This window comes from Mycetomoellerius zeteki, unplaced genomic scaffold (assembly GCF_001594055.1).
Source record: "Mycetomoellerius zeteki isolate Tzet28-1 unplaced genomic scaffold, Tzet1.0 scaffold158, whole genome shotgun sequence".
Lineage (NCBI taxonomy): Eukaryota > Metazoa > Arthropoda > Insecta > Hymenoptera > Formicidae > Mycetomoellerius > Mycetomoellerius zeteki.
In genome coordinates this window covers 1,141,446-1,152,256 of record NW_017256532.1, presented here as the reverse complement: position 1 = coordinate 1,152,256, position 10,811 = coordinate 1,141,446, and the positions used below count along the sequence as shown (strand labels likewise).

Below are 10,811 nucleotides of genomic sequence, written 5' to 3'. Positions count from 1 at the left end.
CCGCCGGCTGGTCGCAGCCACTCCGAGCGTGCGATACGATACCACCAAGGTAACGTGTTACTTGAGTAGGCCGTAGATGCCTTTTGGAAATTTCACAAAACGCCCGTCTCTCTAGTGTTCTTCCCTTCTTCGAGCGCTCCGCACCCGGTGTGCTAATGTTTAATACCAATGCAGATTTAATTTACTCTTCACTTTTTTCTAATATTTAGAAAAATTAGAAAAATATAAAAAATAAGTTAAGCCGAGATTGACATTAATCTACATTGGCAAAAATAGACATGAAAAGAATAATGTGCATTTTTACCAATGTAGAGTAACTACATAGTTAACTCTGGGTTTAATTTACTCCACCTTTTTCTAATTTTAGGATTAAAAAAAGATAAAAGGTAAGTTAAAAAGAGATTAAAGTTGATTTACATTGATAGAAATAGATATGAGGAGAATAATATTTTAATAATGTAGATTAATTTTAATTTTAATTTAATTTACTCTTTATTTTCTTTTAATGAATTTTAAGAAAATGAGAAACAAGAGATAAGTTGAACCGAGATTAAAATTAATCTACATTTTAGAAATGGACATAATACGTCCGTGTTTAACCTTACATTTCTCGCGTGATGTTTTTAACGTCATTACTCGTATGGAGTGTTTTTGACTCTTCAACATTATCAATTTCGTTGTTCTCTTTGATAACTTACAATTAAATAAAGATTGATAATATTCTATACATTCTTCAGATAAAAATAAATGTAACAAATTTTTTTTAATTGTAAAATATTTTGCACTAAATATAATAACGTATACAAATAACATGGCATTTATTTAATGAATTTATAAAGCTATGGTGTCCTGAACACCCCACGTGAGTAATAAAGAGTTAATACTTAACCTTAAACGTAACTCGCGCGTCGAATCGAGTCGGCTCGACTAGCGGCGCACTTCATGCTCGCTATCTCTTTGAGAAAAGACAAGGTACTTATATGTATACATTTCAGAGAGAAAAAAAATATGATCGAAAGGAATGGCTTTGATTTTGACATCAGTCTAATTGAAAGACGTCAACTCATATGCAAAGATTTTGTCTGAAAGCCGATTCTTTTCTTACCACGTAAAAGCCAAATATTTTGAATTAAAAAAAAAACAAAGAAATGGATTACGACAAGTGAACTTATCGATAGGTGAGAGTGTTCTTTCGAGGGGCGACGCGCCTCGACGGTAATTCGAAATAAAGATCGAAAGCTATGCTTAATCGGTAGATAAATAATTATCGCGGGTAAATCAATTCTGAGAGATACGCGTATTATGTATATAATTTAATATTTTTTTTTTGTCGATACAAAAATTGATTTATATCTAAATGACACAAAGTCCAAAATTGGTACAAAAGACATCTTATAGACGTTTTTTAGATAATTCTTGCAAAAATGTCTTTAAAACATGTCCTGAATTTAAATTTGTATTTTTTGCATAGATAGATCAATTGTTTAAAATTTCCACAACGAAACCGTAAGCCAAACGTCTACTCGTTTATCACTCTTTCTTTTGTTTTGAAAATTTCGTCGTTATCTATTTTACGAGGGTAAAAAGACTGAAATGTACGATAAGTGTCTCCAGAAATATTTTGTTTGTCACATATATACGAGTTAGTGTGGTATTCGAAATAAATTCCACTCGTAACATTCCCGAGTAGAAAACCAAATTATAATAAGATCAAGAACTTTAGGTAAAAGTCATTTTAAGAAACATCATAATGACATCATTCGATACACTTGTTAAAAATTTATCACAGTCATTGTCAAAAGTGTATCGAATGACGTATAATTTTACTAAAATTGATTTCTATTTTACATCACCTTGATTTTATAATTTTGTGTTCCTAGATTATCCATCTAGTGTCTATTTCTATCATTGTAGATTAATTTTAATCTGAGTTCAACTTACTCTTCATCTTTTTCTAATTCTAAGGTCCAGAGTTCCACAACTCTGAAGAATGAGATTAACTTTAATCTCGGAATTAGAAAAGATAAAGAGTAAGAATAAAAATTAAAGAAAGAGAAAAAGTAAATTAAACCGAGATTAAAGTTGATCTTATAGTTATGGAACTGGGACTTGAAACTAGAAAAAGATGAAGATAATTGAACCAAAATTAAAATTACTACATTGGTAGAAATGGGTAGATCCATTTTTTACTAACGTAAATTAACTTTAATTTCAGTTTAATTGATTCTTTATCTTTTTTTTAATTCTTATGTCCATTTCTACCAATTAATTAACTTTCATCTCGGTTTAATTTAATCTTTTTTAACACTTAAAACTAGAAGAAAATAAAAAGTAAGTTAAAACGAGATTAAAATTAATCTACATCGTTAGAATTGGACATACTTTTATGTGCTTTTACGCGCGTCGTTGTAAACGAAATCGAATGACCGCGAACTTCGTGAAGTTCAGAAACGCGCTCTTATCGCTCCTTGTCTATCTTCGATGTAAAGCGCATTTCTAACTTGCAGTCTTCCCGCGACCAATTAGAGGCCCGCCAACAGGATCTTCCCCCTCTATTGTGGGGGTGAAGCACGTGGCGGCAAAGTAATTGGACACAATGGTTTCGACCCGCGAGTGCGAGTCGAAAATGTGTATTATCGTGAGACATGGGGCTTTTAAAGACGTAAAGGTTCGCATCGCGCGAGACTACGCTCGTCGACCGTCGATCGCGCGGCCGACTTTCCAAGGCTTCGGCAGCGACGGAACGGCGAAATGTACGAGCGAACGAGCTGACGCACGCAGTATGCTCGCGTTTCCAGCCTTCGTCCGCGCCTTTCTCTCTCTCTTTCTCTCTCTCTCTCGTCGGATTGTTGTGGGAAAAATCATCGACGGAACGCGTGCGATCCAAGTTCGGAATATGCCGTCCGCGATCGATCGCGGGCGGCATATTCGAAAACACGCACGACGCAGAGGAACTCGGGACTCTCGAGAACGCGTGTGCATTCCAAAATCTTCCGCTCTAACCGTTTCTCGAGAATCATCGGCGAACGTCGGTTGCGTTCGTATCGGTGAAATCGTGGAACGTTCGAAGAGGCGAGCGGAGAAGGGAAAAGAAGGAGACAGAGAAGTGAGAGAAATGCGTGCGCATATGCACACGTGTGTGCGTGAGGTCGAGGGCTGCGGGTAGAGGGGAAAACGGGACTCCCCTTCTTCCTCCCGCGCGCCAGCCATTCGTCCACTATCCGCCAATCCCCACCGCGACGCTTCGCCGTCGACCGCAACGTCACCGTCCCCCCCCCCTTCCCCCGCGCCAATGTATCTCTCTCTCGCGCGCACGGATTGTGCGGCGCGCGCGGACCTGCCCAGTAAATGCGAGGCTTCCGTTCAACGAGTGTACGTAGCGGTGAGAGAGTGCGTAATAAGCGCGCCGTACACAGACGGTTTTACGCACCTCGGCGACGTCGTCGTCGTCGCTTTCGCTGTCACTAAATAGAGTAGTATCCGGGCGTCAACATGCCACTCAGCATCGGCGTTAATCTACGAGTGACCGGCCACTGTAATCAGGGCGGTCGCAAGTACATGGAGGACATGTTCTGCGTGGCGTTCCAGCCGACTCCGGACGACAAGGATCTGGAATACGCGTTCTTCGGGATCTTCGACGGCCACGGGGGCGGGGAAGCCGCGACCTTCGCCAAGGAACACCTTATGGATATTATCGTGAAGCAGAAAAACTTTTGGAGCGACCGCGACGAGGATGTGCTGCGGGCGATCAGGGACGGATACATGAACACTCACTACGCGATGTGGCGGGAGCTCGGTAAGGAGACATGAGATTGTTGTGCGTCGTCAACTTGTTCTCGCATGCACGTACGACGGTTATCTTTTGCTTTCGCGCGAATTTTAAATTCGCTTATCGTCGATAATCACCGCGTATGCGATCCCCCTCGGTGGCGGCGACGATGACCCCCGTTGAGAATTTCTGTCATCATCCCGCGTATTTCCCCCACCATCGTCGCCCGCCACCGCCGCCACTGGGCCTGATTAGGTTAGAATTTAGGTTATGTAATTCTTTGAGCTAACCTGAAAATTTGGGCTCGGGGGAGCGATGGGAATTAGCCGATGCACCGACTCCTTACGTCGCCTCCCGTCGCGAATCTGGACCGCGGCGACTTCCGCGGCGGTACCGTCGCATGCGCGCGCGCGCGTAAAGCGTAACGGGCGCGTCGACCTTGATCGCGGAGAACTTGCTGTAGGTTTGTTTTTTTATTGCTGCACTGGACTGCACTAGACTTTCTTCCTCGCTTTCGCCAAATTTCAAATATAGGGCCTGTTGTGTTTATTCCTGTATTAAAACTTTCTCGTTTTAGACAAATATCAGACAGACATAAGGTTTGTCTTGTAGCTGAATTAGTATACACACAAGGCCTGTTGTTTTAGCTGAACTTTTTGCACAGTTCATCCTTTTTCTCTGCACTGAAGAAAAAAGAGCAAAAGTGAACCATACAAGAAGTCGAGTTAAAAAGAAACTTTTTTTAACTTCAAGCGAAATGCAGGAATAAAAAACTGACTTATCTACTTTATTTTAAATTCCAAGAATATGTACTAGTACAGCTAGAAAAAACATACCCATATGTCTATTTCACTTTAAATACAAAGAATGCAGACTGGTTTAGCTATTTAAAAAAAAACAGACCTCTGTACCTATCATAATAATATTTTGAACCAACATTGTTTTCTGAGTAGATAAATGGCCAAGAACCGCATCTGGATTACCATCCACGGCTGGCACAACCGCCAGCATTGCTTTTATAAGAAAGGGCAAAATATACATAGGTCATGTGGGAGATTCCGCTATTATATTGGGATATCAGGCAGAGGACGATCCTCAATGGAGAGCAAAGGCACTGACGAGAGATCATAAGCCAGAGAGTGGGCCAGAAATGACGCGTATACAGGAGTCTGGTGGAAAAGTGGTCAGTAAATCCGGTGTTCCAAGGGTTGTATGGAACAGACCTCGCATTGGACACAAAGGTCCAGTTCGAAGATCCACTCATATGGATGAAATCCCATTCCTTGCAGTAGCCAGATCTCTGGGTAAATACATATTTACCAATATCTCTTTGTGGGTACAGTCAATGATGCTACAAATGCTTTGAAGCATCTTTTGATGGATTAATTAGTAAAATTCTTTCTTTTGATTATTTAATCAAATGTTTTGAAGCATTTAAGGTGAAACTTTGTTCTTATTATGTCCAACATTCTTGTGTACAAAAGAGCTTAAATTAAAATTTCTTTCAGGTGATTTATGGAGTTACAATTCAGAATTGAACACCTTTGTTGTCTCTCCTGAACCAGATGTGAAAGTTATTTCAGTTGACGTTAAATCACATCGTTGTCTTATTTTTGGTACTGACGGCCTATGGAATATGTTATCTCCACAAGCTGCAGTAGCTATTGTCCAAACCACAGACAGACACAATGAGAAACATTTGATAGCCTCTCAGCAGACCGGTAATGGAGTAAGTTTCGCGCGCGTATTGTATTATTAATTATACATATAATTATTAAAGTAATAATATGTACAAGTTGTAGACTTAATATATGGTACGGTTACTTATGTATGATAATGGTGAGGTATATAAATCTTTTTGATAGCAGGCTGATTTACAAATGTGGATAAATCCTTCGAAAAATCTTGTGGATCGTGCATTGGAGAGGTGGTCATCAACGAGATTACGAGCAGATAATACTAGTGTTGTAACATTAATGTTGGATCCATCAGGACCATGCCGCAGTGAGGTATGAATAATATTTGTTTTGAAGAAATCTAATATACATAAATAAATTCATATATAAATATTGACAGAGTTAAAGCAAAAAGTTTAGTCGTTTAAACTTCGAGTAAATTGAGAATTTGCAAGAAATCTAATACTATGATATAATTATAAAACTATTAATACTATAACTAGGATATCTGTCTTTATTAAAGGTATTGTTTAATCAAAAGAAGGACCGCGTTATACATCATGGAACACAAATACCAGTTACAACAAGAGAACCTGAAATCGTCGAAAGAATCAATTCAAAAACACCGTGCATGTGCATGCCAATACCACCGCCAAGCGCTTCCTTGGATCTTGACATTGATCCTAAACAACCGGACTCGTCGAACGGAAATGAGGAGACTGTCGATCAAACGTTACAGCCGGAGATAGTCTCATGTCCCGAAAAATCAATTTCGTCAGAGATTGATGCTTCGGAATTACAGGAGACCGCGATAAACAAGAGTATCGAGACTATTGATGTCGGCGAAAGTATCCAGGTCGCCGAAATCTCCTCCAGTCAAATGCCAGAAGAGCCTGGAGATTTGGAAAGTAAGAAAACAAATGAAATCCATCATGAAAAGTTGGAACATCTCGAGGGCGAAAAAAAGCCAATAGTTGAACAGAATGAAAACGAAAAAGTGGATAACGATAATTTGCAGAGTCCGATCCAATCAAACTTAAAATCAAATAAATTCATCGAGCCTAAAGAAATTATAACTGAAACAGGGATGTCTAATGTGACTCGACAGAATGCATTTCCCAATGCGAACGAGGAGGCGCTTCAACCTGCTCCTCTTGTAAGTAGGTTACGTCGAAGCGGTATTGTTTCTGTTAAAAGTAACAGTTTCGACAATAGTGAGGTGAAAAATGGCGTCTTAAATGGATCCAGGCATAAACACCCTTTATTTCCTGCGAGAGCGGACGTCAGAACGATAAAGCGACGACATAGTTTGAGCTCTTCTCAGTCTCAGAATGCTTTCACCGACGTCACACCGACTCCAAATTCGAAGACTTATGTAAGCGTCAAGTCGCGCTACAGCAGGGTAACGAAATCATCTATAGCGGAAAACACAACAATGGAGGAGACGAAGAATGCATTGAAGACGGCTAGCGACTGTGTTATAAATAATAAACGTAGACATAGCACAATCACACAAGCCTCTGTTTCGTCATCTGGAGTTGAGAATAGCTGCCCACAGCAAGAACCATGTGCAAAAATGAGGACACGTTCCGAGGACCAACGGCACAGTCCCACGGACGAGAATGATCCGGCCAATCAAGCGGTGGAGAATGCTAATGCCCGATTAAGTTGGCCCATGTCAGATAAACTTCTTCGTCATCGAATACGTTCCAACGTAGAAGTTTAGGCAAAAAGGCTACGCCTGTTAAAGCCATTAGGAGGTCGTCCATCAACGGTTCGACTCGACTGCAACATCTAAGAGGTAGTTTTGGCCTAAGGGAATGGGACCAAGGAAGAAATAATCGAACAAACAATTGTAATAATAGAAGGACATTAAATAGGACAGTAACGATAATCGGTCCTACAGATTCAACGATACCACAGCGATGGCTAAGGTTTGTTTAATTATGTTTCTTTATTCAAGAAATTATTTTTACGTGATATATATATTGTCCTTGGTGATATTTATATAAGTGATATTTATTTTGTTTTATAAAATAAATATTCAAATATTTATTTTATGAAATGAAATATTGCTGATATAAATAACAAGATTATAAATAAATGGAGCATATTGTGCAGAATAATGTAGATTGCATGATTTTGTTGATATTTAAATACATGTTTAAAGAACATAAACTTTTACTAAACTCTGTAATTTCCTACATTATTTAGATCAGACACAATGGCAGCAACACCTGTGAAAACACTACGTTCGCGTAACGTAGATATCGCCGGACACACAATATCTGCGCAATTAGTTCATCAATATGGAGTAGTGAAGCAAAATCGATTGCCTCTACCGAAGCTGAAGCAGTCCGCGAACGGTGGATCGCTGCAATCGAGTAGAGTCAGGTCTTCCTCGTTGTCAGCCAATAAACTTAAACAAGCAAATGGTAACAGTGGAAGCGTGAGTACCTGCGCTACCATAAATCCCTCGACAGCAGGTACCACTTCTGCTATAGCTAAGAAAGTCAAATCACCGTATAATCCTAGTGCTCGATCTCTGAGCACGCGATCTCGAATCAAACGTCTTGGAAAGTAAGAGAATAATGAATGGTTGTAGTTTTGCGAATTCGCGAATTTTAGGGTATGACACTCTTACCCTTATTTTACTATCTGCGAATTATCTAGTTACGTGAAAAGTGATTGTTACATGCATTTTATGTTTCTTTAAAACTTCCCCACTTTCATCTTTGAAACTACGTATTCTCTTTTATTCGAGGTGTCTGCTATGAATGGGGGGGCCTGAATACTCTTTATTACTCAGTTTATTTTTTTAAATTGAATGAAAGATCAGATTTAAATTAATTATCTTCTATACAAGATTATTTTAGGTATCGAATTTTAAAAAATCGCGATCTAAATAATTTGCAAATACTTATATCTGTTTGTAACAATTACTATTGATTTATCAAATGTATTACCTTGTATTTTGTTATTGGAATTATTTACTGACCTTTTATGTTCGTACATGAAGTGCATATATCTATTTCATTTTATAATACTGCTTGCTGCATGGAAATAAATTGCTGCGCTCTCCTATTCTATTTATTAAACACGTTCATTAATTCCTTATAAAAGGATATTGCGATATCGAGTATAGGATACTGCGATATTTAGAATGAACTAAAAGAAATTGAACTAGTCGTTCTTGAAAGAGTATCGTTATATTCGAAATTTTCTATATATAGTTTACAAGACTGTGCTTTCACAATTTCTAAAGAAAGTTCTTTCTTTAGATCGTTCTCTCGTATATAGGCAAATATTAAATGCAAATTTACAAAGAATTCTTATGTTTAAATCGAGTCAATTGGCATAAAAAGCACAGTTGAAGGGCGACGTGAAAAATTAATATCACGAGAAATTTCTAATAAAAGTACGACAAAAAAATATTCCTGATACCTTTTATATGCTTTCCAATATTCGCGTAGATTAACAAGTATCACGTAGGAAAAAAATATGAAAGTATAATATGGATGTATGCATAAAGTAGCCTGACAATAAGAAGGTACAGTTGTGTATAAAAACTTGGGTATCTGTTGGGTAAATGCATATCTCACATTTGCACATTCTCAGTGATAACTATTGTTTGCAATCTTTACCTTCGACCGTATGAGGCAGCCAAATATAGTAGGGTTGAATATGAAATATGAATGCGCGGCTGTGCACACGTGTATTGCTAAAAAGAAATATTTTCCCCTCTCTTCCTGATTCCGCTCGACGACAGTCTTGGTTCGGAAGGAATTCGCAAGTCAAAAAGGCGCCGTATCTAGAGAATACCTATGATTAAGCATTAAACTATTTTCTAGTGTGTAGGATATGCAATCACACTGATCTGCCTTGACTGAGTACGGAGTGGTTGTTGAACAATTCTGTAAATAGAATTCTAAGAATATATGGTTGAAAATAATTGGCAGCCTTCTATCATATATATATATAAATTGTTGCGTAGATAAATAATATATGACAAAAAAAAAGAATTTAAATTCATCTCTGGAGAAGATTCCAGGCGTATGGTCTCAAATAACGACCACTCGGTACGAAGCACCAAACGACTGTTTATTGTACGTTATAAAAGATTAGATTATATTTAGACGGAATATATATTTAAAGCACAGCTTGAAAAGCAATCCAGGGAATTCAAATTTCCATCGGTACGAACAATTGCATAATTGTGTTCCAAATGCGCACTATACTAGTGATCTAATGATTAAGTCACTGGAGATAAGAAAGATTTATATCTGATATATGTATCTGGCATTAATATATACAATGTATTAATATCGGAATATAAAAAACAGTGTATATAATCTTCTTTCACATAGAGTTGTCATTTTATCTCACGCAAGGAAAAAGAAGGTAATTCAGGAATATCTATTTGGTTATAAAAATTACGTACAATGCGTACGTTTATAATTCGATGATAAATAAAAATCCTCCATTTGAGTTTCGCTTATTACGAATGTATATTGTTTTTCGTCTGGTTTTAATTATTTTGCATCTATATATCAAGAGAAATATTTTAAAACAGTTTGTAATAAAGTCAGTAACGAATATATGTATATACCTTTCGGTATGTAGTCATTTTAGAATTTATACGTTTCTAAAGAAAAGAAAAAAAAGAGGAGAAAATTATGTAAATACCGATGATATGTAAAATGTTAACAATATATATTTATCGATATTACACCGACTATTTATTGACTAGCTTTTAAATTCGATTTTCTATGTAAATAAGATCGTGCAGATAATATATGCTTGAAATATATCGTTTGGGAGTTCTTAGAGAGAACTTATCATTACGAGATAGTCACTGTGAGACGACTGTATTAAAAACAAAAAAAAGGAAGGAAAGGGGTGACGTGTGCCTACAATAGTTACCACTTGCGAACATGTGTTCGTGTGTGTGTGTGTGTGTGTGTGTGTGTATGTGTGTGTACGAATATGTGTCTAGATAAGGGATTATATCTCTGAAGAAATGTTTCAAAGTAAAGTAGGGTGTTGCGAGGGACAGAGTCGAGTTACCGAGGAAAGAAACATATGTGCTAGTACAGCGAAGATTTATTTTAAGAGAAAACATTTATTTATCCTTTTTGGTGCATGCCCGTAGGTCTTACGCTGTATGTAAGTACAGTGTTAATAAATATAATTATATATATATATAATTTTATACATATAAAATTATATATATAATTATATAAACACAATAATTGTATAGATAAATTTAAGAATTATGGCCCCTTTCTACCAATATAGTTTAATTTTAATCTCGGTTTAACTAACTCTTCATCTTTTTCCAGTTCTGAGAATTAGAAAAAGATAAA

The 10,811-nt window shown here is 37.4% G+C and overlaps 1 protein-coding gene across 1 annotated transcript; it reads left to right on the top strand.

Annotated features, from left to right (window-relative positions):
• The first annotated feature begins 3,327 nt into the window (after window positions 1-3,327).
• Window positions 3,328-8,226, top strand: Pp2C1 (protein phosphatase 2C). Its single transcript, XM_018445310.1, is given in 7 exon segments — window positions 3,328-3,796; window positions 4,723-5,073; window positions 5,278-5,498; window positions 5,635-5,778; window positions 5,969-7,130; window positions 7,133-7,379; window positions 7,660-8,226. Coding segments are annotated over 7 exon segments (2,799 nt in total). The 5' UTR covers window positions 3,328-3,492; the 3' UTR covers window positions 8,030-8,226.
• The last annotated feature ends 2,585 nt before the right edge of the window (window positions 8,227-10,811 follow it).